This window comes from Lepisosteus oculatus, chromosome 26 (assembly GCF_040954835.1).
Source record: "Lepisosteus oculatus isolate fLepOcu1 chromosome 26, fLepOcu1.hap2, whole genome shotgun sequence".
NCBI classification, from domain to species: Eukaryota; Metazoa; Chordata; class Actinopteri; order Semionotiformes; family Lepisosteidae; genus Lepisosteus; species Lepisosteus oculatus.
In genome coordinates this window covers 11,333,752-11,361,215 of record NC_090721.1, presented here as the reverse complement: position 1 = coordinate 11,361,215, position 27,464 = coordinate 11,333,752, and the positions used below count along the sequence as shown (strand labels likewise).

Sequence of the window (27,464 nt, the reverse complement as noted above, 5' to 3'; positions counted from 1 at the left end):
ACCATTAATTGTGTATTGTAAAAGCATTTTGGAGAGAGAAATCGGCATTGGTTGCATTTAACGTCAACCAGACAACTCTGATAATTCATTATGAAGCTACATCTAGGTGTTTTTGTTCATGGAATATTATTTTAGATAAGAGCATCAGAAAGGCAACAGATAAGAGAAAGCCATCGAGCTCAGCTTTCTTTTTCCACCAAGGAAGGGTGTTCCAGAAGCCCACCACTGTCATCAGCCACTGTGAGAAGCCCAGTATTTCCTATTATTATATATTAACAGTTTTTGTTTTGCTGCCTACACTTGTCTACATTAAATGCCACCTGTGAATGTTTGCCCAGTCTTTTTTTTTCCCCATTGTGCAGTATTAGTTTGTTTCCCTGCGTTGGAATTGCTGTGGTTTACCTAGGGGTGTACGGATGGTACTGTGGGGAGTGTAGTGTAGTAAAATATTTTGAAAATAGCAGATCAGAATGGCAAGTCAGCTTTCTCGAATGCTTTCTTAACATAATTAGCCTTGTAAAAATTTAAATTCATTAACTAAATAGTGGGGAAAGTAGAGTGAGCACTAGTGTAAAGACTCTGGATTATTTAAAACATAAAAATAATCAAACCTAATGACGAACCCTATATTCTCCACAGAATTAGGCATTGGGAACTGTAACATTCCAAAGCTATTATAAGCAGCTCTCTAGAAAGGCAACTCACATATATCATACCCATATATCATACTTAAAAGATCCTTTCCACGGTAGAAAATGTGAACTTCACTTTTGCACTAACTATACCAAAATCTCAGTGACTGATAAAAAGCAAATGTTATATCTTTCATGAATGGAAAAACAATGTACGAGGTACCAAACCTTAAAATTCTGGAACCCTTATTCTGTGGATTAATTTAACACGAACCTTCCAGCCTGCTGCACGCTGAGCGATCTTCCGATTGACCGGAACACGTGGGTTCCTGCTACAATGCGATCGTTGCTGTAACACGTTTTCTGCTGAAGTGCTGCCGATATTGATATTTACATGGCAGCAGCGGTTGCTAGCATGGGGGAGATAGAAACCGAGCCGGTGCGGCCCAAAGTGACTGATGCCAAAGGAATCCTCCAGCAGAATCGAGAGTTCCTTGATTTTTTTTGGGATATCGTGAAACCGGAGCAAGAAATACGATTAAAAGCCATCGAAGATCTGATCTGCTATCTGAAAAACAGCGAGAAGGTAGGACTGTAATGATTATTTACGTACATTGCTATAATAGGTTTCCTGGGTTTTTGATAGAATTAGGGATATATTTAGGGGGCAAATACAAATTAATTTTAAAACAAAATGTTCAACGAGACTTTTCAGGAGTTTTGTGCATACACAAGACTTTCCAGACTTGGTTTAACCACGTGGGTTTTGGTGACACTCATGGGCTTCCTTTGGCTCTTGATAAAACGTCTTTTTAGGACCTGCTATAAGGACCTTAAAATGTAGTAGTTATGCTAAGCGAATCAGCAGCGTGTTCTTAAAAGTTTGCCCAGAATCTCAGTTGTTAAAAGAAAGGTGATTTTTATTTTGTTGTTTTTGATTACTTGTCAATGCTGCGAGACATTTGATATGTCTTTGCTTTGTGTGCATTTTATTTTTGTGCATTTTTAATAATGTTACGCAAGGTTTAACATACGTTTTCAGCAGTTTTATCATTTCGATATTTTTTTCAATTCATGTTTTTATTTCTGTGTTTGGTTAGGAATTTTGTTTATTCCTCTTGCATTCTTATTATTTGATAAACAACGAGCTTTTATTAAGAAGCTTGTCGAGGACTGTATTTGCAATGAATAAATAATTGACTCGCCTAACCCAGTGAGTAACGTTGGTTAGCTATGCATTTTCATTGCAGGAATGTTAAAGAGCTGATGGGGAATGATTTAGTTTGATGCCTTTGATGTCAAATTAACTTTGTACAGTTTTATACAGCTTGGAATGGTCTTGAATGAACTTTGCTTAATGGTATAAGAGCACTATCTCACCCAGGGCGTGAACTCACAATTATTCAGGTACAAGTCTAGAGGTCTGACCACTCCTGCACACTTCAGTGGTAGTGTTTTATTTAGGCAGCATTGCTATTGTGGAGGAGTGGTGAGGAGGTGTTTGTGGTTCAGATCCTAGTGGGACACAGCAGTTGTACCATTTAGCATAGTGCATCCCTCAGATTTCTCTATTAAATTGCCAAGTTCTTTACATTTGGACAAAAGTGTCAACCAAATAAAACACATTATTCTTCCTTTTTATAGTTTGACCCTGTAGGTCTTCCCATGCGGAAATAATTAGGTACTTGTTTTTTACATCTGGGTGATCTGTGCCCCACAAAGGGTCTCTGGGTGTGAGTGTGATGGGCTAATCTTCTCTTCCCTCTTTTGCTCTCCCTCCCAGCCGGATGAGCTGAAATACACCCTGAAGCGACTGGTGGACGGGCTGTCCCACACTAGAGAGACTGCGCGGCCTGGCTTCAGCTTGGCTCTGGCCCAGGTCAGTGTCCTCCACAGCTGTCTCTGAGTGTGTGTCAGGAAATGAAGAATCACAGCTTAAACATCGTGTTAGAACCTGTTAGTAGGTAAAAAACAAGTAACACGAGCAGTGCTTCTTACTGCCAAGTTAAAGAAGTTGTCCAGCACTGAACAACATAAGGATGATTACTTAGGAGAGGAAGCTATTCTACCCCATTTGCTAGGAGTATGATCCAAGGATCCCATCCAGCTGTTTCTTAAAGGATGCCAAAGGATCACCTTCACATGGCTGGGCAACCTGTTCCATAACTCTTAAGAGTAAAGACCTGTTTCCTTTTTTCTCTGTTTTAAATATGCTTCGACCTAATTTTCACTGGTATCCTATGGGTTACGTTACAAATACAAGTAAAACAGACTAGAAAATAATCACGCTTGTTACAGGATAATTATACATGACTTAGAGTTCGAGAATTTCCAGCCCGAATGCTCGGCCACCTGAATTCTTTCTCTGCACCCTGAAGATGTTTTTTTGTCCTGCAGCAGAAGGCTGTGAGAGTGTCTGAGCTGTATGGAACTCAAATGCATTTGCATTACAGTTACATTGAAATGCAACTTGTGTTTTTCAACAGCCGGGTTCACTGTGATGATTGTGTTGTACTCTTTCATAGTAACCCAGACATAAACATATGGTGTTTATTGCAGGTCCTGCAGGTGTTTGAGGAGATCCCACTGCAGACAACACTGGACCATATTAAGGAAAAGAACAACCTGGAGACAGTGAAGAAGGTCAGGAAACAGTCTTTCCACACTCCCGACTGGATACCTAGAGCTCCCAAGTACCACATTCTTGCCATGGAGTCCTCTCCTGTCCATGGTCTCCTGATCTGATGTAGATGGTCTTCCTAGCCATGGAGATGTCTGGAAAGTTTGTGGAAAAATTACATTAAACTCTAAAGTATTGGGACAGAAATGTCAACTAAATACTGAAGAAAAGGTCTAATTAAATACTGACGGTCTTAATGTGGAAAGCGATGAAGATGGCTACGTGTTCTCAGAACGGGTTTTAGTAATTAGTAAACCTTCTGCCAGCTTCTGAAAATTAGGACGTTTTATTGGATTTTAAGACTTGGGAAACGGGTAGATCCAGCTCTGTTGCCTTGGTTATTTCTCTGATGGCCTCACCTGATTTTTATTATTCCTCAGAAACTCAGAAGAAATGCTGCATTTGGGAATTTCTTCGGAGTGTTGGCTTTGTCCCAGTCGGGACGCCTCCCTAAGGTAACTTAAGTTTTGGAAAACGCTGTTGTTGAGGGCTGTGTATTCAGCTCACTAGAGATTGAGCTCATGGGGGAGTGAGGTAGTTTCCCAGTTTAATACACAAATGTCTCAGGCCTGCCTGTGTGTTGCTGACAGGAGCCCAAAGTGGTCCTGGAGTGTGTGAAGCTGCTGCAGAGCCTGGACCAGTTCAGAGAGCACCTGAAGGATCTGCCCAGGAAGACCATGGTGGACATCCTGTCTGAGGTGAGCCTTCAGGCCTGCAGTAACACTGCTGCAGAGTGACGCTCAACTGTTTCCTTTCTGTGGTGACTTGTGTTGGCTATGACGTGTTGCTTTTGGCTCTCTGTGGAGATTATAGTGGATAAACAAATTCCTTTCTTCAAGAACAGCATTTCTCCAGCAAGGAATTCAGTGACTGGTTCTATGAAATTGGTTAATGTCCTTTAAATGTCCATCCTTTAAAGATGTTGCAGCAGTAGAACACAGTACAGTCAGTGCTGTAGTGAAGGGACAAGGAATTCATGCATTGATTCTGTGCCAACTCAGTTGCTTGATGTTAATTGAATTAATGTTAAAGGGCTTGTATAAACATCATATAAAATGTCCCAACTGATGCCCTGTTATTATACTATCCCAGATTTTCAATTATGAAATTGCAGTCTGCAGTTCAGTTTTCAATACTAATTTGGAAAAACCTTCCCTGTCCCCTGGCAACATTCCTCAGTGGAAATGCTCCAAGTGGCCAGTATGTGTCACTTCTTCTGGAGATCAAACTAGATTTAAAATGCTTCCTGAGAAACAAGTCATTTGCATTTCAGGCTGAAACAGTTCTGGTTGGTGTGTGATGGCTGCAGGACCCTGCAGCTGCCAGACACTCACACAGTCAGTCTCCTTACAGAAGGTCCAGTCTCCTGGCTTTGTGGTCATTACTGCCACATATTGGAAGACCAAGTGTCAGTCACAAAGCAATGAAATAACAGTCAGGAGGTTTGCCCCTGCAATCATGTCAACAGCTGTCAAGCTGGACTGGTCAAAAACATGTCGATAATGTGCCTGTCAAGACAAACCACAGCTGTCAATGACTGACCTCAAAGTTTACTGAAAATATTTCAAAGATTGAAAGCTCATTTGGAAAACAACTTTATTAAGTCTGTAAAAAGACGAATTTATGAATAACATTATTTGCTGTTTAATAACACTTACTGTAAATCTCATGAGTTCATGGAAAATTTCCAGTTTACAAAAGAGTTCTTATTTACTATCCATGATCTTTTCTAATGCAGGCTAAGAGGCCATTCTGTCTCCCACGCATTGTCACAGCCCCGACAGATCAGACTGTGTTCAGTGAAAATCTCCTTTTTAAAGTGTTTGCTGAACAGTATGTGCTGATGAATGCCAGTAGTCATATTGAATAAAGCTTATAAGGTTGGCTTCCCCCAACACCTATAGATAGATATCAGGTCAGAGAGAAAATATGTTGAAGTCATTGATCCTGTGACAAGCATATTTTCTTTTTATGTGACTTGAAACTTGGACAACACTCCGTGTTGCTGTTTATTTAAGTAAAATCACATTTTATGAAAGTTGTGTTTGTCTTCTGAAAATTTCCAGCCTTTTTATTGCTCTTGCAGTCCCTGACACAGCTTCCAAGCAATCCTGGCTCCTTCCCTGCTCGTTTGAAGCAGTAGAGGTGGCATGTTCGGAGCACGGTTTCCGGATGAGTTCCACCCTGTAGCAGCTCCATATTGAGGAGCTATTTCTTCCGACAAACTCTTGTGTCTTTTTTTTTCTCCAGACTCCAGAGGCAGTGTTTGAAGAGGTGCTGTTGGGGGCGCTGCAGAGCGACCTGTCCTCAGCGTTCAGCACCCCAGAGCGGCTGCACCTCCTGCTGGTCGGCATCCAGAAGTTCCCAAGCGTGCTGAAGCCTAAGAAACTGAAGAAGCTCCTGGGGACATCCACAGTGGTCACAATGGAAAACATCCCAAAGTAAGAACCTTACTATCTCGTTGGCTCCAGGCCTCTAGGGTCTGTAAATAGGGTTGCTGGGTGGCAATTAGATAATTAGATTATTGGTGATGGTTCTCACCTGGCATTAATTACTGATGTGTGAGCTATAAAAGGTCTCATGGTGTTAGTCGGTAGTTGGGGTTTTTAGAGCAGTCTAGAGGAGTTGCTCTACAGTTTCTGTTGAATACTTTGCAGTAAAGAAATCTGGACTCTTCACTGTCTTCACCGTATAACACATGCAACATTTCAGAAGGAGCAGACTTCACTTACATCTATAGTGCTGTAGAGTTTGAGCAATTTATTTAAAACTTATTTCAATGTCTTGAAATAATGTAATGAATTTCCATTTCTTTCCTGTAAACGGCCCTCTCCGTTGTGAAAGTTCATGTTTAAAATGTTCAACACGATCAATCCTCATTTAAAATGTTGAACCATGCAAACATCAAAAACGGCTCTTGCTTCCGTTTCAATGGGTTTCTATTCCTTCACTTTTCCCATTATACTGATCAAGTGTCATTTTCAGTGTAAGTGAGTCGATGCCTGTTTTTTAATTAATGTGGCATGAGGTCAAATAAAAATCAACGGTTATTTTACGAACCAACAAAGCAGATTATTGAGAATAGGGCATTCGAAGCAGCAGTGCTTCTGTTTTTTGGGGTGAGTTTGTTTTGTGCTTTATACTTGAAAGACGTGTGTCTGAAAATAAAGAGCAGGGTTCTGGCGGTGTATTGCAGGGTAAGGCAAGCTTGGTTTTTTCATTCTGTTGTAGTGGCACATGTGATCCAACAGTGCTGAGAGCTCACTGGCCTGACTTTTGTATTATATATCAGTTTCAGTCAGACTTGTGGTGCAATCACACAGATGAATCTCGATTTAAGGAAGTTTAAAATGAGAGGAGTCCTGTTTCCCCATCTTGATTCAAGGATATTATCCAGCGATTTCTTAAACGATCACAGGCTTTTTATTTCAACAGCATGGCTGGGCAGTTTGTTCTGGATATCCTGCTTCAGTCCCAAATACATTCAGTGTTAAGTTCCCCTTGTGTTCTCAGATCTGTGTTCCACCGTTTGCTCCTGAAGTAGCTCACGTGGTTGGCTTTGTTGGATTTGAAATGCTTCTCTCAAGCCCCCTTGTAGTCTGTTTGAGACTAGAGAGATTTAAGAACCTTTAATATTGATAAGACATTACTTTAAAGCAAAGAATTAACATCGTTGTGCATCTTCAAACCAATTTACAGAAGCAATATCCTGTTTGTGATATGTTGTCTAATAATTTAGTGAGAAATTGTTTAAGTAGGCTCTCCAACTTCTTCACAGAATTCTGTGGGGTTTTTTTTGGAGGTTCAAAATGCTGGATCGGGTGTGGTTGTTCAGATTGTGCCCTGTTCCTCATAACAATTTCTCACCTGTCTTCTTTCCAGGCTGATAGAGGTGTTAAAAATGGCAGCCAAGTCCGTGAAGAAGGACCAGACTCTTCCTCCCGTGGGTCTAGACCTGTTACAGATAGCTCTCAGGGAGGACAGCTTCGAGCTCTTATGGAGAGAAGCTGTCGTCAATGGTCTGCTGTTAGATCAGTCAGGACCCAGCAGGTAAGGATTTCAAAAGGGCAAAATGTGATGCGCTTTAATCTATGAAAGTAACCTGACCTTGTCATATCTCGCAGTCAGATCTGGAGGAAACATCAGACTTGGAGAAATGTTTCTTAAGAAAAATGAGAGAGCACACTATTATTAATACAAGAAAGGTTTTGAATAAAACAACATTCACTTTCTGTATCCTTATAAATTAACTTGGTGATTCTTCTGGTCCTGGTCTGCCACAACGGTTAAGTCACTAATAAAGTCTTTAAGAGAGGATGGTCTAGTTTTCATTCTTCTTGAACCATCACTAAAGTCCAAGAATTAAAGATTCTTTGATTCTGTTTTAATATAAATATTAGTTTTGTCTGATTGTTTCCTCAGAACAGCTTTCAGAGACTGGCGGTGGACTGTGGTATCTGCTGCTGTAGTGTCCTGTAGTGTATTGAAAGGCGGTACCTTGCTCAGATCGGTTCTCATGGTGAAGCCTGGCAATGTCTGTATAGACAAAATTAGTGCCGACATTTTCAAAAGTTTAAATTTTGACAGAAGTCTAACATTGTGGGATCAGGTAGACAGTTTTACTAAAAGCACAATTTAAAAGAAGAATCACCATAATCTTGTGTATGTTTAATATGAACAATTTTATTTTTATATCTAAAAGCAGCTGCACCAAAAAAATGCTACAGTTTGTGTGGGAATGTTCTTTTATTTGTCATTTGTCATGAGTCACTCTCCCGATCAAGTATCTGTGACAAATGGTGTGGTGGGATCCGGTCTGGATCATGATCTTGTCACACTTAAAAACACGCCATGTGCAAAAGCCATCTGTTGGGTGGGACCCATGAGTCCGGCAGCACCTGACGCTCTGCCTTTCTCCCTGCTCCAAAGCTACATGTGTTACCGGCTGCTGGGCAGTGCGCTGCCGATGCTGTCCCTGCCACAGCTGCGCCATGTGCTGACGGGGGAGGTGATGAGGCACTACGGGGAGCACGTGGTGTCTGCTCAGGTTAGTGGTTCACTCGTGTTGGAACCTTTAACTCATGTTTAACCTTCATGACACAGCCCTGGTCAGTTTATTCAAGGACACAGAAAACCATCATGGGCCCATTCTAAATGATGCTACTAACTGGTGCAATGGGTTCTCCCTGAACTTAAATGTTTCAAAAACAAAGGAACTGGTTATTGATTTTAGGAAAAATACCACACCCTCTCAACCCACTATAATTGATGGTCAGCCTGTTGAAATTGTCAATGACTATAAGGACTTGGGACTGGTCATTGACAAAAACCTAAAATGGGACAAATGTTGTGACACGGTCTATAAAAAAGGCCGACAGAGACTCTTCTTTCTTAGAAAACTCGGCTGCTTTAAGGTAGATAAAACTGTCCTTACACTTTTCTACAAATCACTCATTGAAAGTGTCTCAACATACTGCATCACTTGCTGGTGTGGCAACATGAGTACCGGTAACTGTAATAGCCTGGTAAATTAGTGAATATAAATGGCAAAATAATCAGGAATAATCAAATCCACTTAAGCATCCTTTACAAACAGAGGGTGACTAAGAAAGCCAAAAGCATCAGGGAGTGTGTGTCTCACCCCCTCCATTGCGAATTCATACTTCTCCCATCTCCCAAACCAAGAGACTCAGGAAGTCTTTCTTTCCCACTGCTATTACACTCTTAAACAATGCAAAGTAACTACCTTGTCTCTTGTTTCTTTTCTCCTGTAACACTTCTGTATTCTCTTCCCTTTTAATGATTTTTATTTGGCATTGTGTTGTGTTTGACTGTGCCGTAAAACAAATTTCCCCTAGAGAACAATAAAGCTTGAATTGAATTAACTCGTTATCAAAGGCGATGAACAGTGCACTTCCTGTTAAGGCACACTCAGATATATAAATGGGTATTAATGCTCTAGTACTGGCTCACTGATACCTTGTTAGGTGAAGCACACCCTGTTTAATGGGGATTTCTTCCTAGACAGGTTTTATCGTGCCAGATATCATTTAAGATGTTGAGAAACGTGGTAACTAGTTAGCATGCCCACTGCTCTTTTGGTTTCTATCTGCTCTTTAAGTACCATGATGGAGGGACCTTTGCCATTTTAAATCATAGAGCTTTTTTACGTCTTCATGTCTTGTTTTGTTTATTTTGTCTAATGTAACCCATTGGGTCAGGACGAGGCACTAATTGACCTGGGATTCTGAACATTCGTACACATCCACACACATCTTGAACAGGGGCCTGTAGTACCAGGTCACTGGGGTTTCCATGGGTTATTCATCTTCTTGTTCATAACTGGGTGATTTCCTTCTCTCACAAACAATTAGTGAAACTCAACGAGGTAAGAGATGGAATTAAGACTAGTGTTGTGTTGAATGTTGGCACGTGATTTACTGATCGAGCGGTGTGATTCTCTTCTTCCACAGCTCCCTGACCGGTTCAAGTTTGCCCCCGAGATGGACAAGTGTGTGGAGGAGTTCCTGAAGGGTTGCACTGACCCAGAGAAACAGCTGGCTGTGGTGTTGAGCTTCACCTTGCTCACCAACCAAGGCTACCCTGTGATACCTACCTTCTGGAAGGCAGTGCAGCACCTGGAGCTGTCTGCCCTGCAGAAATACGTGGAGTGGCTCAAGGACATGTTCATCAACCCGCAGCTGGACTCCTGCCTGGAGTTCTCCACCAGAAGACAGCAGCGAGTCCAGGAGTCCGGAGAAAGGTGACTGTCTCCTCTGTTCATGCTGGCATTTTGGAAACTAAAGGTCTGCTCCAGGTGCTCTGGTGGCAGTGGGAGATACAAGCCCAGCTAGCTAAGTCCACCTGTACTTCATAAGAAACTGCACTACTCGTATATCTTTGTGATTGATCTTTTATTAAAAGAATGTTCAACAGTTGTCCTTTTAAAGGCTTTCATTTGCAATCTATTAGAATGAAGTGTTGTGAAAGTGCACTAAGTGAGGCTGTACGGGAGTTACGGGAGAAGAGCTTACCAGTCAGGATGCAGTGTCATCCCTTCCAAGGACACTGCCAAGCACTGGAATATCCTGTAGCAGGAGGTCAGTCTGTAAGCACAGTGGTCTTGTCTCCAGCCGGTATGGGTTGTGCTTCAGAGATCCCAGGTCTGCCTACACTCTCCATCAAAGTGTGTCCAGGCTTGTTCAGCAGTGCTGAAATAAAGGCAGGACATGGAAAAGGATAGACAGGCATCGAAATTGAGGTGAATATAGATTATAAATATAGGAGAAGTATGGCTGGAATGCATTTCTTCTTCCCATTGGCACATGATTATGCCACATTTCCTGCGTTCTGCTGCAGTATGGGTGTGTCTGATTTCATGTGTGTTTATTCCCAACAGGAGTGACTCCTGTGTTACTCGCCTGCGGAAGTGGATTATCCCGCGCCTTGTTTCCATTGTGGAGAATCCGAGTGTCAGGAAGGAAGAGGACATGGTGATGGATATTGCCAGGTCAGGTGTCTGCTTTGCAGAGAGCTGCTTGAAGTTCACCTGGACAGTCCTCTTAGTTTAATTGTCTATTGTCCGTATAATGTGTAGAAGATCTTTTCATATTTAGGTGCAGTGCCATACTGAAGTTTGAAGGCAATTTCTGCTTGAGATAGGAGAGAAAATATTTCTTGTATGCTTCTGTACATTTTCTGATCCGCTTACCCAGTACTGGGTGTGAGAGGGTGCCCGATACTATCCTGGCAAGCAGTGGCTACAAGGCAGGATACACCCTTGATGGGACGTCAGTCCATCGCAGGGTAAACACAGATACAAACACACACACACACACTCATTCCAGGGCCAGTTTTACAGAAGCCAATTAACCATCGCAGCACCATGCTTCCACAAATATCCCTTTAATTCACTTATTAGTCCCTCTTGGTTTCTATGATTCTGCATTGGTGGAATATGCAGTCTTGCAAAATGTTCTGTGTCTTTGAAACATTTTCATTATTTTCTTTTTGATTGGTTCCTACCGTCAATCTTTGGTGGCTCTAGAAGAGAGTATGAGTGTTATTTTTGCTGTAGACGTCTGGCAGGGTTTTAATGTGTGCTTGAGCTTAAGCCTTGGTATGTTTATAGTACTGGGACTCCTCTCCTCCTTTCTGTGATCTCGATCTCCCTGTTCTAGCACGCTGCTCAGCTTCTGCCTGTGAGTGAGGCCGCCCTCTTGTATAAGTGATAAAGGCAAACCATCATTAACATGTCACTTTGTGGTTTTATCCAAAGAAAAGCTTTTCATGCATCACTTTAAGACTTGCGAGGGAGAGAGACCTGGGTGAGAAGCATATAGGGAAGGCTGAGGTGTTCAGCCATTTCCAAGCCTTATGGAAGATAATTTGGGCACAGACAAATTAGAGATAAATAGAGAGAGAGTCTATATTATCCCCGAGGGGCTAAGTTGTTATAGGAGGAATTGGGGGCACCCTGACTCCTCAACCCCCAGTAAAAGAGAGGTAGTGATAATGGGGGACTCAGTTGGCAGGCACCAACTGGCTGTATACTCTGCAGAAGCTCAGGGTGGCTTGTGTTGCATTGCCTTGCATTGTGTTGGCGGCCTGGTGCCCAGGTAGCCAGCCCGCCTTGAACAAGTGGTCAGGCTGCTGGTCAGTGCCAGAGTGGTTCACGCAGCTAGTCTTGAGGCTCGGACACCTGATTGTTTCTTTTTCCCCATCTCCTAGGTTTGTTTTCTTCCATTCTTTCTTTGATGCCAAGAAACCCATCCCCGACATCCCAGAGACAGAGGCCAAGTTTGCTGTGCCCTTGGACGAAACCATTCATGGGGTCTTCGCTAACTCATTTTTCGGGTAAGCTGTGGTCCTGGTCTGTGACAGAGCTGTCAGTCAGACGCTGTGTTCAGGGATTGGTGACTGAAGTCCCCAATGCAGCAGGCAGGAGAAATTACCTCGTACACACTTAACCTATCATACTGGAGTCAGTAGAACGGCAGGCTTTGTAATTGAGCTTGAATGGATCCCATTAAAATGAAACTGGATCATCAGTACAGGAAAGGGAATAAGCATAGTGTGACTGAAATACATTAGGGGAAGATGAGAACTGAATGGTTAGAATCTCCATTTCTTCTTGAGATTAAAGCATTTTCTTGTCGATGGAGTTTACTAGCAGAATCTGTATGTTACTCTGTACCCATATAGTGGTAGGAGCTGTGAACTCCTGCTGAATTCACGTGCTAAACTCTAACCTTCATGCTTGCTTTAGCACAGATGCTTCTCCCTCCCTGTACTAAACTCCCTCATGGGGAATGTTTACACTAGACTCCTGATGAGAAAGGAATGTTTTAAGTGCTTTCTGAGTCCTGGAGTTTCTTGAGAAAACCACCTCAAAGACAGGAGGAGGGTGTAGGGCAACATATATATTAGCTGCGTAGAGCCATATCCCCTTTGAACTACTATACCTACTATGGTCCTTATTGTGGTTCCTTGTATGCAAACAATAAAGCTTGGCTTGACGAACAGACACTTCAGGCTTGAATCTCTTCGTTTCTACGTTATGAACCAGCAGTTTAAGCCGAAACTGTTTCTTAGTTATTCCAGCAAGTCTTTTATGGTGGGATTATATTATGCTGCTTGTGTGCTGTTGTGCGCTGGAAGCCATTCCCTTTTCAGCCACTCTCATGGAAGTGCCCAACGTGCTATATGCTTATATTCCATCATCCCTGTATGCGTTCTGTGTCTGCAGGCTCCTCCAGCACCTCAACCACCTGCCTGTGCTGGGAGACTCGCCCGAGGTGGCTGCTCAGAACGAGAGACGCGTCACTGGGGTCACTGCTGATGGCACCCTGTGGATCGTCTGCCTGGTGCAGTATGCTGACACCCTGTTGAACCACAGCAAATACGTCAGGCATGTCAAGCCCTTCACAGACCAGCAGAGACAAGCCTGGAACAGGTATGGGGCAACCGACTGGATGACAAAAAGACTGGAAACATACATACATGCATGCAGAGTCTTATAAGATTTAAGGTAAAAGGCTAAAATTGCATAGGAAAAAAAGGTTAATTCCTATATATTGGGGTACTGTGCTATTTGATCTTTTGCTCCAGTGGTATTCCTAGGCAAATCTGAAAGGTTAGTGGCTAGTAGATTTGATGCAGGCAGTTCATGTAGTTTTTTTAATCCTTATGAATGTTTTGAGGCTGACAGAAGTGAATTCTGCTTCTTAATTTTGTCCGTCACTGCTGGAGTGCTGAAGGGTTGGGATAGAGATGCCTGGTGTAAAATGTTTGCACTGTGCTTGGTTTCTGTTGTCCTTCAGGATGTTAGCATCTGTGGAGGCACTTCGTAAAAAGTCAAAGAAAGCCCAGAAAGTGGAGACCTCTGCCTTCCAGCAGCTGTTCCTTCTCGTGGGAATCTCTCTGTTTAAGGTAGACTGCTCACCGTTCACTGTGTGTAAAGCATGCGTAAAAAAACAAATAGAAAAAGGCTTATATCGCAACACTGTCAATAATAACGAACCGCTCCATTGACATGCTGTTGGTTGCTTTGTTTCAGAGCTCAGTTTAATGCTTGAGTATTAGAATGTGTGAAGTCTTACACTCTTTTTCTCTTACCACTTACCTCACCTAGAGCCAGGTCTCTAGTTGTAGTGCACCAACTCCTGAGTCAGTATGTCTGTCATTATTCCACTTAACTCTGAGTGGATCACAAAGCCCTTAAAGAAAGTGAGATTAACGCAGCAGAGGGCTGTTTCTGATGACAGTTAAAATACCAAGTAGTCTGTCCTGATGGTGACATCATCTGGGTGCAGGATACAATCACTGTCTGGATTTAAATTTGCTCTTTCTTGGCATCTTCCATTTTTATGTTTCATAAGCCTTAAACATTGAGCTCCAGTTCTGGGCTGGCTGTGAGAGGGGTTCGTCAACAGGTAGTGTGCGGTTGGCTCTGCACCAGGAGGGGCAGACAGTCTGATTACTCAGCCAGAGCCCTTGGCTCCAAGCAAAACTGCAGTTCTTGCTGCCACTGGTGCAGTGGTTGCCAACAGGCTTACAGTAATGCCAGTGAGGAAAGGTGCCCATCTCCAGCTGGTGCTGCATGGCTTGTAGCATGTGAAGAGATGAATGACTCTAAGGGTGGGCAGGTCAGAAGGCTTTGCACTTCCTTATGCTCCACATGTTAGGTGCAAGTGCTAGCACTCTGAGCCCAGATGTAAAGACCCCTCTGGCAATAAAGGGTTTTGAACATCAACTAAGGCCGCAAAGTCCTTATAGAATAGAATAGCGGAGCGGTGGCTCTGTGGCTCAGGATCTGCGCCTGTGGCAGGAAGGTTGCCAGTTCAAATCCCGCAGCCGGCAGAGGAATCCTACTCCGTTTGGCCCCTGAGCAAGGCCCTTCGCCCCAGCTGCTCCAGGGGTACTGTATAAATGGCTGACCTTGCGCTCTGACCCCAAGCGTCTCTCCCTGTCTTTGTCTCTCAAGCTGGTGTATGCGAAAACACAAATTCCTAATGCAAGAAATTGTATATGGCCAATAAAGTATTCTTATCTTATGTTGTCTTCTTGTAGTAGCGCACCACTTCCTAATACCAAAATTAGCATCTAAAACATAACAGAGAGAAGAAATGATGATAAAATATTTTCTAAGATTGTGGTTGCGTTCAGCTACATTAACGCTTGGATCTTGTACCAAATATTAATGGCATTTGTACTGTTACCGATTGACCTTGTTTTCTCAGTCAGTGGTATGGAATGCTTTTTCTAGGCTCCAGAAGAGTGTGCTGACCTGATTCAGGATCTGCAGAGCTGCCTGGAGAGAGCACAGGAGAAGACAAGCAAAAAGCAGAAGTCCACTGGTGAGTGCTGGTCCAGTTTCACGAAGGAAGGCAAAGTGGGGAAAAAGTGTGGCTTACGTTCAGAATAGGCACTATGTGCATTTGTACCTTGGAAGAGTATTCACCCCCTCCCCCGTGCAGTTTTTCAGCATTATGTTGCTGTCTGAGTTTCCAATCACAATACTTCAAAATAGGGCTTTGTTTAAAGTTCACTCCAGTCTGATCAAAATAGAGCTGGATGAGTCCTGTAAGACACTTGCACATTTCTGGAGGTGTCATTTTGTGTGTCTTTTTGGAGTTTTGCTGATATTCAACCTCCTTTGCATACAAGCTTTAGATCATAACAGTTTAAAATGGAAGGTCAACTGAAAAGATATGCATTATCTGTAATTAATCCATCTTTGACATTGGCATGGATGAGTAGTTTCTTAAGGCACTGTGTGTCTTAACTGCAGGCATCATGCCAGCCTCAGTTGTGCTGCTATTGTGTGACGGTGCTGCATATCTCTAGGAGCTGGTGCCTCTGTGTTGCAGGAGCTGCGGAGGGGGCAGAGGAGCCCCAGTGGGTGGAGGTGCTGGTGGAGATCCTGCTCTCTCTGCTGTCGCAGCCGAGCCGCCTCATCAGACAGGTGTGCCGGCAGATGTTTGGGACGATCTGTCCCCACGTTACCCAGACAGCTCTGAAGGCCATCCTGAATGTGAGTATTTGGGGCACCTGCCACGAAATCTGCCAATGACAAAATCCGAAGTACATAACCGAGAGTTACTCTTCAAAATGTCAAGGCCATGCTTTTCCAGTGGCCTCCAGTTGTCCAGTTAAACAGAGCAGGGGAGGGTGTGGCCACCTGATTGGGGAGTTTTGGCTCCCCATGGTGGACACTGTAGTAACATCCTTGAGCAAACTAGTTAACTCCAATTGCTCATATCCACTCGGGTATACTGTGGGTACCAGATATACCTGCAGGAGTAACCCTATTGCACCATCCAGTTTGGACTCACACAGACGTAGCTCAGGTAATACAGTAGAAACCAGAATACGATCCTGATGGACCACACTTCACCAGATTGCACATTTTATTTAAGTTCCTTTGTATAAACAGTCCTTGGCCTCAGACAGCCTGTGAGGCATGCGTAGTGTGAGTGTGTTAGAAAAGAGGGGGGAATGCAGAGACAGGGTTTTGTAATTTTGAAGCTATGAGAAAGTAAAAGACACTGTTCTGTTGTCACCTGTATTGCCCTCTACTTCAGACATTTCATTTGCGTCTCGGAAGGAACCCTTTGCTCCAGTCCAGCCATGTCTGTTCTCTTCTTTGACCAAGAGCACGAGAGTGTGGAACTGCCTGTGGTGCTTTATAGTGGCTATTGAGTGAGAAATCGAACCGTGTTGCTCCAGGTCCTGGACCCAGAAGCCAGCGAGGAGGATAGCCTGGTGCTGGTGACAGATGAGAAAGCGTCTGGAAAGAAAGGCAAAACAGACCAGAAGACTGAGGAAGAAGAGGAGCATGAGGATCAAGAGGTAAGGGCCTCCGAAACGGGTACCCCAAGTCCATGACAAGGATTATTTCTATTCACCCCATCAGCCCATCTTTGGCTTCTAAACTCTGATATCCCTGTACTCATCACACATCACGTCAGGGACACTATACTGTAAACAGGCGCCATCCTTCGGATGAGATGTAAAACCAAGGTCCTGACTCTCTGTGGTCATTAAAAATCAAAGGGCATTTATCGAAAAGAGTAGGGGTGTAACCCTAGTGTCCTGGCCAAATTCCCCCCTGGCCTTTACCAATCATGGCCTCCTAATAATCCCCATCTCTGAACTGGCTTCATTACTCTGCTCTCCTCCCCACTGATCGCTGATGTTTGGTGAGCGTTCTGGCGCACTATGGCTGCCATCGCATCATCCAGGTGGTCCCCATTACCTGTAAAGCACTTTGAGTGGAGTGTCCAGAAGAGCGCTATATAAGTGTAAGCAATTAATTAAAAGCATATCCATTTTTAAAATAGCACCCGTTGGTTTTTTTTACCTCGTGACAAAATCCTTTTTAGCATACAGATCCCAGTGTAGTACCGTAGTACCTAGCCTTGATGAGTGTTATCTTCAGGATGAAGAGGACTCTGATTCTTCTGATAATGACTCTGAGGAAGAGGAAGAGGAGGAGGAACAGGTTGTAGATGACAACTTCCGTCTGCAGCTCATGAAGGTCCTACAGGGTCAGAATGCCCTGGTGAGTTCTCTCTGAATACAATTCAAAACTATTGTTAGATAATTATTTACATAATCATTAGATTACTTTCAAGATGTTTAAGGTGAGTACAGTTTGGAAACTTCAGTAAATTGTCTGGTTTATTGCAGGTTCTTGTGCAGGCTACTTGCTTGAGTTAGTCTCTTCTCAGCACTGCACACTGTTTTATTATGCTTTTAGTCCTCGATTCTGTTTGACAGCGGATAATAACAAAGCTACCAGACGTGTTTGACGTGTTTCAGTTTTGCTGGAGGAGCAGCTGGGGAATGCTGTCTTCTCAGCAAACATCAGGAATCAGGTGTTGTCACCATAGGCAACAGAGGAGGACGGAAACGAGGAGGAGGATGTGGACGACGAGACCATGATGAAGCTGGACCACAGCATCGCAGCACTCTTCTCCGAGCACAAGAAGCGGATCCAGGCCAAGAAGGACCAGAAGGAGAGGCTGAGGAAGGAGAAGAACCTGGTCAGAGACTTCAAGATCAAGGTACCGGCTGCATCCGCCCAGAGCTGTACGTGTACTCTGACCAATTTTTTCTTTACAAAAATAAAAGTAACTGTTGCCCACCTCAATCGAGCCACCTTCACCCAGTCTCCCCAGCATTGGGTTCCACCTGAAATACAGATTCTTTCAGGGAAATCCAGCAGCACCCTGAGCCTCCAGCTCCCCCCCCCGGGCACCATGGACCCAAGCAGTGGGAAATTCCACATGTATCAGATAAGATCACTTTCTTGGCCATATACAATTTCTTGCATTAGGAGTTCGTCTTTCCACATACCCCAGCTTGCTCTCCACGAGACACACAGACAGGGAGAGAGAAGCTGGGGGTCAGAGCGCAGGGTCAGCCATAGTACAGCGCCCCTGGAGCAGCTGGGGTTAAGGGCCTTGCTCAGGGGCCCGACGGAGTAGGATTCCTCTGCCGGCTGTGGGATTGGAACCGGCAACCTTCCAGCCACAGACACAGATCCTTAGCCACAGTGCTACCGCTCTGCCAAAATTTCCCCCCTTGGCCTCCAAATTGTCCCCATGTATGATTGGCTTGCACTTGCCCGTCGATGGACTGGTGTCCCGTCCAGGGTGTACCCTGCCTTGCTCTTTTTGCTTGCTGGATAGACTCCGGCTTCACCTTGACCCTCACCAAGAAAAGTGAGATGGAGATTTTTCAATGGCGGTGAGAATCAAAAAGCCCTGTTTAGTGGTCTTTCCTTCAGGTTGGGTTTGTGTAACTGCAGTCTATCAGGTGTGTGACTGTGTCATCCCTGCAGGTGTTGGACCTCGTGGAGGTGTTCCTCTCGAAACAACCAGAGAGCCCGCTGGTGTTCGGCATCATTGAGCCTCTGCTGAACGTCATCCAGGCTGGCATGAGCTCCGAGTCCAACCAGCAGGAGCAGGACTTTCTCCGCAAGACCGCAGACATCTTCAGGTGGTGCACAGTGGCCAAGCCGCCTCTGCTTCACAATTACTGACCTTCACTGCGGAGGAGACAAAGAATAGACATGATTGACAAATGAGGCATAAGACCTTTAACACTCTGTATTTTGTGCACACAGGAACCAGCTGTGCAATAAAAAGCGCTACTGCAAGAGTGCATCGCACATGGGTGAGGAGCTCCACAGCATGATGGAGAGACTGCTGGCCAAGGCCCAGCGGCAGCCCGACTCCTCTGTCTCTCTCTACTACTTCAGGTAGGCAGGTAGACGTCCATCGGCTTTCACAGTCACAGCCTCCACGCTGTGCCCCATGATGATGAGTGCAAATACTCCGTTTGATTTGAAGGATTGGAATCTGTGAAGCGGTTTGGTGTGTTGTTCAGTATTCATAGTCGGTTTGCAATCACACACACGCATGGAAATGTGCCTTTCCATTTCCTTTCAAATTGCACATAGGCTATTATAGGTTATTCCATATCCATTATACAGAACAATATATAAAGCAAGCAGGGGAGATTTAGTTCAGATTGTGAAAATGATTTGGTTAGGATCCTCAAACCGAAAGAAAAACTTGGCATCCAGCATTATTTGGAATTTAATATTATTAAATGTTTATCCATAAGTGATGCTTATTGGCATTATACATCTTGAAGTAAATAACAATATTGAGAAAGGTGTTTTAGGGGAAAGTGGTGACCAAATCACTTCGCATCGCTTCTCAGTGCAAAATAGAAGTTACAAAGTGTTCAGAAGTAGTCACAAGCTAATCAGCCCTAGGTGTGGATATTATAAGCTTAATTATCTTACTAAACATATATTTTTAACTCTTAAAAATAGGAGTAGTTACAGACTTCTGTTAATTTAAATGAACAGGTATTTTTGAATATTGAAAAGTTAGCTTTTTCAGAGTTATGAGTAGACGCTCAGTCAGTAGATTAAGACTACGAGACTGCTACCAGAGAATGTATTTCACAGAATATCGGCTAGTGTACAGTGTGGGTGCCTTCTTTCTTTTATTAAATGGAGAGATCGATAATCAATGTTGCGTGAATAAAATCAATAATCGTTCGTGCTCTTTTGTAATCCAGAAAGGTTGGGTTCTGTGAGTTTTATGTGACCTGAATTTTAGCCGTTGCCTGAGCACATACAGAGAATCACCATTGCTCCAGAAGGCACTTGCTGCACATCTGCATACAACAAACACAACACATAGCACAGGCTGGCTGAACTGCTGCACATGGTGGCTATCAATAGTATTCACCCCTTTGGACTTTTTTTTACATTGCATGGTGTTTCAATATGGAATCATAATGTATTTAACCGGGAGCTATTGTCAGTGGTTGAAAGGAAACACTCTCTGTAAAGTGTCAAAATGAAAACAGAATTGTACAGATCCTCCTAAATGCACAGAAAATAAGTGATTGCTTATGTATTCACCTTTTCACCTTTTTTTTACCATGCCACATCTTAATAGGCTCTGGTGCAACCTAACGTCTTTAGAAGTCATAGAATGTGTTGAATGGTGTCCACCTGTGTGCAATTAGGGTGTTTTACATGAGTTCAGGATAAATATACCTGGCGAAAAATCCCTCATAGATACGTATGATTCTGTATTGTAACCTATTTAAATGTCCAAGGGGGTGAATACTTTTAACAGCCACTGTGCAACACAACAAAACAACACATAACACAAGCTTGCTACTGTATACAACAAAACTGCTAGTCAAGTAACACAACTGCATAGTGCTGCTTGTTGCACTCCTGTTACAGGTGAGACAAGCTTGCCTAGAAACCATTATGGGACTCATAGGTTATTTTTGCAGCTGGGGAGGGAGTGTATTTCCTCACAACAATTCTACCTCTGTTACTCTGTGAGAGTGGGGAGGGGCTGCAAACCTGCTTTTCAGAAATATTTGATTTTATACCAAACACAGTGTGCTCTACTTAATAGCTACCTAAGCGTCTTAAAAGCACAGAGTGTAAGTGGACGATTTTGTTACAAGAAGCACAAGTACTGAAATTGTAACAGCTTACACTGACAGTAATGAAAGGATTTGACACAACAGTCCCATGTATGCGACACCAGCCAGATTCTTTAACTGAAGCCCATGGGGGGTTGAGGAACTGTGGTGAGAAAGATCCTTAGCCACATTTACCTGGTTGACTTCCTTATACCAAATATAATATCTGACCACATAAAGGTGTTAATTCCCTATTTCAAAGGAATCGTAACAATTTTAGAAGCCACACTCGCTAATGTAGTCTGTGTTTTCACATGCTCTGGGCACCGCTAGTAAAATAATTTTCAGCATTTGTATTTTTTAACAAAAAGTACTGGCTTGCATTTTAAAATGTAATTTTTTGAGGTTTTAGCTTCCTATTTTCAAAGTATGAACATGTTGCTTTTCCTTTTTGTTTCAGTGGCGTGCTGTACCTGGTTCGAGTCCTGAGGGGGAATGATCCCTCTTCAACAGTGCCCCCTGGTGGTAAACCTGAAAAGCAGACTGCTGCAAGAGAGTCTAAGACTGTTGATGAAGTAGGTGATGCCCACAGGGCCACAGTGTTGTGCAACTGGTGATTTATTTTTTCCATCTCATCTCTTTAAACTTAAATTTGACAAATCGTTTCCCAGTTAAGAACACTAAACCTCTGCTGATTGCTAAACAGGATGGCAGAACTTTTTCAGTTCACTTCACAGCCACTGAATGTTTTGCCTTTATAGGTGCTGATCCATCATCTTAGAATCTGTTTAACTTGCATTTCAGTCCTGTAGTATATCAGGTTACAAATGTGCAGAAGTATTTTGTGCTTGAAATGCGTCATAACAAATAACAATCACAGTGTGCCAGTGTTTAACATAAACCAAAGGTTGCACTGGTGGCCACACTATGTTTTAGTCAAGCTTCAGGAGTCTAACAGGTGCAGTTTCAGCGCCCGGTTGTGTTAGCGTCTGTGGGAGTTGGGCAGAGCTAGTGCTCACAGATGCGGGTCTCTTTCAGCCCCTGGACACCGGCTGTCTGGATGTCGAGAGGGTGAGTGCTTGCTTCAGAGAGGCCCTCGATACCTTCATGACCAGGAGGAAGAGCCCTCTGACAGGATCCATGTTCGTTGACGTCGCCACCAGATTCCCCGTGAGTATCCCTGCGTGGCTGGATCTGTGGTAATGGTACGAGTGTAGCTGCTAGAAGCAGATCAGTTACCAACATAAACATGCCGGAATGTTGTTTTTAGGCTGTACAATTGCAGCTGTTAGTTTCCACATATTTGCTAGACCACTCTTATAAAGAGGTCCACTGGTCTCTAGGATTTTCTCTCGTTAAAAAGTTAAGACCCACGGAAATAATGGTCGGATAAAGTATTGGTTAGACCTCGATTGGAAAAATTATGTTCAGGTTTTTATTTCCTTTGAATTTTTTACTTCTGTCATGAGAGGTGAGATGTGAAATGCAGTTTTACATAGCGTCCCTCAAGCAGTAGAACAGCCAGCGGGCAGACTCAGGAATGTCTCTGACCTGCTGGCTGGCTCTTCATAGGCCCGTTTTACAGCTTGATCTGTCCTCCCAGGTAATAGCACACCTTGGATTTACTGAATGATTTTGTTCGTAATGTTGTTTGTTTGTGTCCTCCTCTTCTGTATGGTCTGATTTCCCGAATAACCCCAAATGTGGTAGAAAATGTCCAGGAGTCCTGTAAACTCAAGTTCCTCCTCCAGATCTTCCAAACTCTCTCGTGGTCTTACCTCTCTCTCAGCAGTTTGTGATTTACTGTGTCATCTGAACTGCAGTCTAGATTATTGCTCTCCCATCTGTGGTGAGAGGACATGCTGGAGAGAGTGTCTCCCTCTCCTGTCAGCCTCGGTCCAGCAAACTGCTCCTGTCCCCCAGCAGCACACGTCTGCATAACTGGCCCAGGCAGACAGCCTGGCCTGCAAGCCCCCAATGCTCAGAATTTGTTATGACCTCAGTACAGCCTCCTGTTAGTCACAGTCCAGCTCTAGGAAAAACTCCTAATTGAAGAGCTCTTACTCTTTGTCCATCCTTGCCTATTCCATTCAGGAGCACCTCTGCATACTAAACATTATTGACTCAGTTTGAAACCACAGTGGTAGATTCTCATATTGTCAACATTTTGTATTAGTATAGTATGTTAATACCTGTTAATATTTATTTGGGAAATATTTATTTTGAAATTCAGGAATTGTTTTGAAAGCAAATTAAGGGTTACCTGCCTCCTGCTGGGTAGTTTTTCCCAACAGCAGCGTAAGTGTGCTGAATGAGCTATGGGTTGAAGTTTTAACCGACCTCTGTTTTGAGGTTAGGCATGTTTGCCCTTTCAACGTTATTTACTACTGATCAGGGCTGTAAATGAAAGAAGATGGATACATGGTGACAGGCTAGCTTTCACTAAGCGTGGTCCAGTGTGCTGTGAGACCAGGATGAGTGCAGGTCTCCTGCTGCTGCTCTAATCCTCAGAACCGCCTTGGGAAAGTTCAGGTGGTTCATCTTCTTCACCTGTCGGGCAGCTGAGGACTTTTTTAGAGCCCTGTTTGGCGAGTGCGGGGGGTTTCAGAACCGAACCTCTCCAATATAGTTTATAATTTGATTATATCTTTCCTTAACATAATTTTTATCGGAACAAGTAAAGGTTTATTCCCTGCCAAAAAGATACACGACGTTTCAGCTTTGGAGCCTCCTTCGAGTGGCTCCATAACATAATTTTTGCAAAAACATTGAATTTGGGTGGAGGCTTGATGCATGTGAACTCACTTTGTATTTGTGTGAAGTGTAGGGACTGTGGCTCGTCCTGGCTTGGTGCTGATGAGATATGTGCAGCTCAGCTTGAGGGTTTGGTGTGGTCTTAGGCATCCAGCTTTAAATCTTGGAATGTTATTATAACTTTTCCAATGTGTCAGCTGCATGGAAAGCCACCTCTGTCCTGCACCGCAGATGTTTCTTAAAGCTGGCCTGAAAGTATGCCACCTTCTCCGTGTGCTCAGACACTGCCCCTGCAGGAGTGGAGAGACTTTGCCGGGATCCGTAGCCGACGCTGCAGTGTGTGTGACTGGTTGTTTCCTTGCTGTGCAGGTGCTGGGTGTCCGGCTGCTGGACGGTGCGCTGAAGTACATCACAGGTGGAGTGCGGCACCATCAGCAGGTGAGCTCTCGGGGGGTCTTTTAAGATTTCCCCTCTTACAGAGGTCAGAGTCAGTGCAGTGTTCTTACGTGTTTGAAGAGCAAAACCGTCTGATGAGCCAATAAGAACAGGATCTACTGTAGCACCGCCTCTCTAGTTTATTTTGTACAAAATGAGGGGAGGCTTACATAGGTTGATTAATCACAGAATCCATACATTCTATGAGAGCTGGCTTCCTCCCCCTTCATGTTGTTCAAGGGCTATTTGAACATGTTGCCTTTGTTCAAATAGCTTAGGTGCCTTTAACACCATCCATCCACCTTTACGGAGAGATAAGCTAAGGGCGGCACAGGTGGACACTCCCCTGCTGTCCTGGATTATAGACCAGGACCACAGTATGTACGGCTACAGAGCTGTGTGTCCGAACAGGTTGTTAGCAGTACTGGAGCTCCACAGGGGACTGTCCTTGCTCCATTCCTGTTCACCTTTTACACCTCTGACTTCAGGTACAACTCTGAGACATGTCATCTGCAGAAGTATTCAGATGACTCTGCAATTGTGGGGTGTATTAGAGAGGGGAGGGAAGAGTAATATAGGAGCTTGGTTACCAATTTTGTGGAGTGGTCTCATCTTAACCATCTCCAGCTTAACACCAGCAAGACCAAAGAAATTATCTTTGACTTTCGAAGGAATAAGCCTCCGCTGAACCCTGTTTCCATCCAGGCAGAGGACATAGAGGGCGTACATTCCTACAAGTACTTAGGGGTACACCTGGATGATAAGCTGGAGTGGTCTGGTAACACTGATGCCCTATACAAGAAGGGTCAGAGCCAACTCTATTTTCTTAGGAGACTCAGGTCCTTTGGTGTGTGTGGAACACTGCTACACATTTTTTATGAATCAGTGGTGGCGGCGGCCATCTTCTACGCTGTGGTGTGCTGGGACAGCAGCATTATGACAAAAGATGCAAATAGGCTCAATAAACTCATCAAGAAGGCTGGCACTGTGCTGGGGATGAGCCTTGACCCCATGGAGGTGGTGGCTGAGAGGAGAATGCTGACCAAGCTCACAGCCATCATGAACAACACCTCTCATCCACTTCATGGGACTGTTACTGGGCAGCGGAGCACATTTAGCAATAGACTGCTCCAGCTACCTGTTCAAGGGAACGTTTCCGCAGGTCTTTCCTCCCAGCGGCTGTCAGGGTGTATAACGATGCCCTTGGCTAGGACTTTTAGCTCTTGATGTGCTCCTCTATGGACAGCATGTTTACTCCATTGTACTTTTTGGACAATCAGTCTGTATAAACCTATGCACATTTTGCACATATTTTATTGTTTTTACAGTGACTATGATCAGCACATTTTGCACACACCTATGTATTTATTTTTATTTATCTTGTTTGTCTTTTGTTTTATAACTATTCTGATGTCTGTTTTGCTTGTCTTGGGCTGGACTGCTGTAACACATCAATTTCCCTATGGGATTAATAAAGTATTATCTATCTATTTGCATCCATCCTGGTATGGGGTCCAGCTCTCCATAGTCCACTTTATTACAGAGACAGGGGTGGCTCTCATGTTGGGCTGGGATAAATGATAAGAGAAGATCACTTTATTGGCCATATACAATTTCTTGTATTAGGAATTTGTCTTTTCGCAGACCCCAGCGTGCTCTCCATGAAACACACAGGCAGGGAGAGAAGCTTGGGGTCAGAGCGCAGGGTCAACCATTTATACAGCACCCCTGGAGCAGCTGGGGTGAAGGGCTTTCTTTCATAGAAATATAGTCTTTTCCGTGTGTAACAGAGAAGTCTCCAATACATACATTTCCTTTGACTACCAGAACAGTAATCTGAGCAGAGCTCTTGTTCTTTTTTTTTGTTCGCCAAAATCACTCAAATGTGAACAAGTAAATATTTACAGCAGCACTTTAATATCTTTAGATATCTTAAGATCTCGCCATGTGTGAAGTGTACAGAACTGTGCTAGAATTGGCTTTTTTTGGAAGGTCAGGGAAGAACCTAAATCAGCCAGGGACAGCAGGAACACATCACCTCTTTCATGTTTTTAGGCCATTCAAGAACAAATTGTCTTTTGGAAAGTGGTATCTTCAAGGTAAAGACATTTGTGGAATTAGCTGCTTTAAAAACTCCACAATTCAATTTCTTAAACAGAATCATGCGTGTTTTCACTTTTTTTTGGTGTTCTCATAACTGGTAAAGGAAAAAAGGCTTTCGTAATGCTCGTAACATTGATGTCTGAACGTGGTTGGTCTTTGTGTTCAAGGGACAGGCCTGTACGCTGGTGTTGAGGACCCTCCAGAAACCAGAGGTCAGAAAATTGCTGACAGACTCTGAGTTTCCCCCCCTGATTCGGCGAGCCACTCTCCAGGTGACAGAGGTAGGCACAAAACTGGGCTTTTCCCTCCAAAAAGAATTGTGGGGTATTTGGAAACTGCAGGCGTTATTTTACACACTGGTAATGAGTGAATTGAGTCTTTCTGTCTGACTAGCCTTCTGTGCGGACTGTAGCACTCTTCAGAACTGAAGAATGTCAGAAAGGCCTGCCAATGAGGGGGTAGTTCAGCCCACCTTGCTCATTTAACGTTCAATTAGTAGAACAATTAACATAAAATTGGCTCCAGGTGTTTCTTTAAGGTGCTCAGAATGAGGGCCTCAGTCACTTCCCGAGCAGCCATCTCTAGACACCACCATTTCCTGTTCTCTCTTCTGAGTGAATTTCCCTTAGTTATATAATAATTAGCCCATGTCCTCACTTGACTATTGTAGAAATAACCCCTTGCATAAGCCCATCTATACCCCATGGGATTGTGTGTACCTAAATCAAATCTCCAGGGTCCTGCACTAAAGAGAATTAGCTCCCTCATTCTGTCCAACTATTACAATCCTGAGAACTATGACAATCCTGAGGAATCAATTTTATTGCTCTTCTTTAAACTCTTCCTAAGGCTAACATTTTTAAATGAGAAATCATAGCATGATTTTCAGCCCACGTGGAGTAAGGCCCAGCAGTGTGGTACAGAATGGTGTTAAATGCTGCAGAGCAGAATCTGTACTTTCAGACTTGTTTCAGTTTTAGCCATCCCTGTGTCACTATTCATTTTCAAGCCCCCAGGAATAAACCTGTCCTTCTGCATTCTCTCAGAGTCTGAAAACGGTAACAGAACTCAAGAAGAAGGTGGACCAGGAGAAAGTGTTGAAGACCCTGGAGCTCACTCTGTTCCTCGTAAGGACTATTCAGCAGCAGGTAAGACTAGAGAAAACTGAAGCATTTTCGGACAAACAGCACTCTTCTGATGGTTTGTTGTCTAAGTAGGAGCTACTGGGTAAATTAATCCTTAGTTTCGGAACCTTTTTACAATAACTATATATTGAGTTTGGAAATCTAATATCCATCTAAGGTCTAATATTTTATAACCGTAGTTGCAGCTGATGTCAGTGGCAGAATGAGAATTACTCATTTTGAATTCTCGCATAGAGCACA

General features: G+C 43.6%; 1 protein-coding gene across 1 annotated transcript in view; it reads left to right on the top strand.

Moving 5' to 3' along the window:
• Positions 1–941: 941 nt before the first annotated feature.
• The window catches only part of mybbp1a (MYB binding protein (P160) 1a), a 30,679-nt gene continuing 4,156 nt past the window's right edge, over positions 942–27,464 (top strand). Inside the window, exons 1-25 of the mRNA XM_015367917.2 lie at positions 942–1,218; positions 2,416–2,511; positions 3,192–3,275; positions 3,693–3,767; positions 3,903–4,010; positions 5,563–5,753; positions 7,195–7,362; positions 8,242–8,359; positions 9,786–10,075; positions 10,712–10,822; positions 12,043–12,168; positions 13,061–13,267; positions 13,635–13,743; positions 15,080–15,170; positions 15,684–15,847; positions 16,543–16,665; positions 17,255–17,377; positions 17,709–17,882; positions 18,662–18,819; positions 18,947–19,081; positions 21,248–21,362; positions 21,826–21,957; positions 23,911–23,979; positions 26,247–26,360; positions 27,126–27,227. Coding sequence (XP_015223403.2) covers positions 1,027–1,218; positions 2,416–2,511; positions 3,192–3,275; positions 3,693–3,767; positions 3,903–4,010; positions 5,563–5,753; positions 7,195–7,362; positions 8,242–8,359; positions 9,786–10,075; positions 10,712–10,822; positions 12,043–12,168; positions 13,061–13,267; positions 13,635–13,743; positions 15,080–15,170; positions 15,684–15,847; positions 16,543–16,665; positions 17,255–17,377; positions 17,709–17,882; positions 18,662–18,819; positions 18,947–19,081; positions 21,248–21,362; positions 21,826–21,957; positions 23,911–23,979; positions 26,247–26,360; positions 27,126–27,227 — 3,375 coding nt within the window. The 5' untranslated portion in view covers positions 942–1,026. The remainder of the gene's footprint in view (positions 1,219–2,415; positions 2,512–3,191; positions 3,276–3,692; positions 3,768–3,902; positions 4,011–5,562; positions 5,754–7,194; positions 7,363–8,241; positions 8,360–9,785; positions 10,076–10,711; positions 10,823–12,042; positions 12,169–13,060; positions 13,268–13,634; positions 13,744–15,079; positions 15,171–15,683; positions 15,848–16,542; positions 16,666–17,254; positions 17,378–17,708; positions 17,883–18,661; positions 18,820–18,946; positions 19,082–21,247; positions 21,363–21,825; positions 21,958–23,910; positions 23,980–26,246; positions 26,361–27,125; positions 27,228–27,464) is intronic.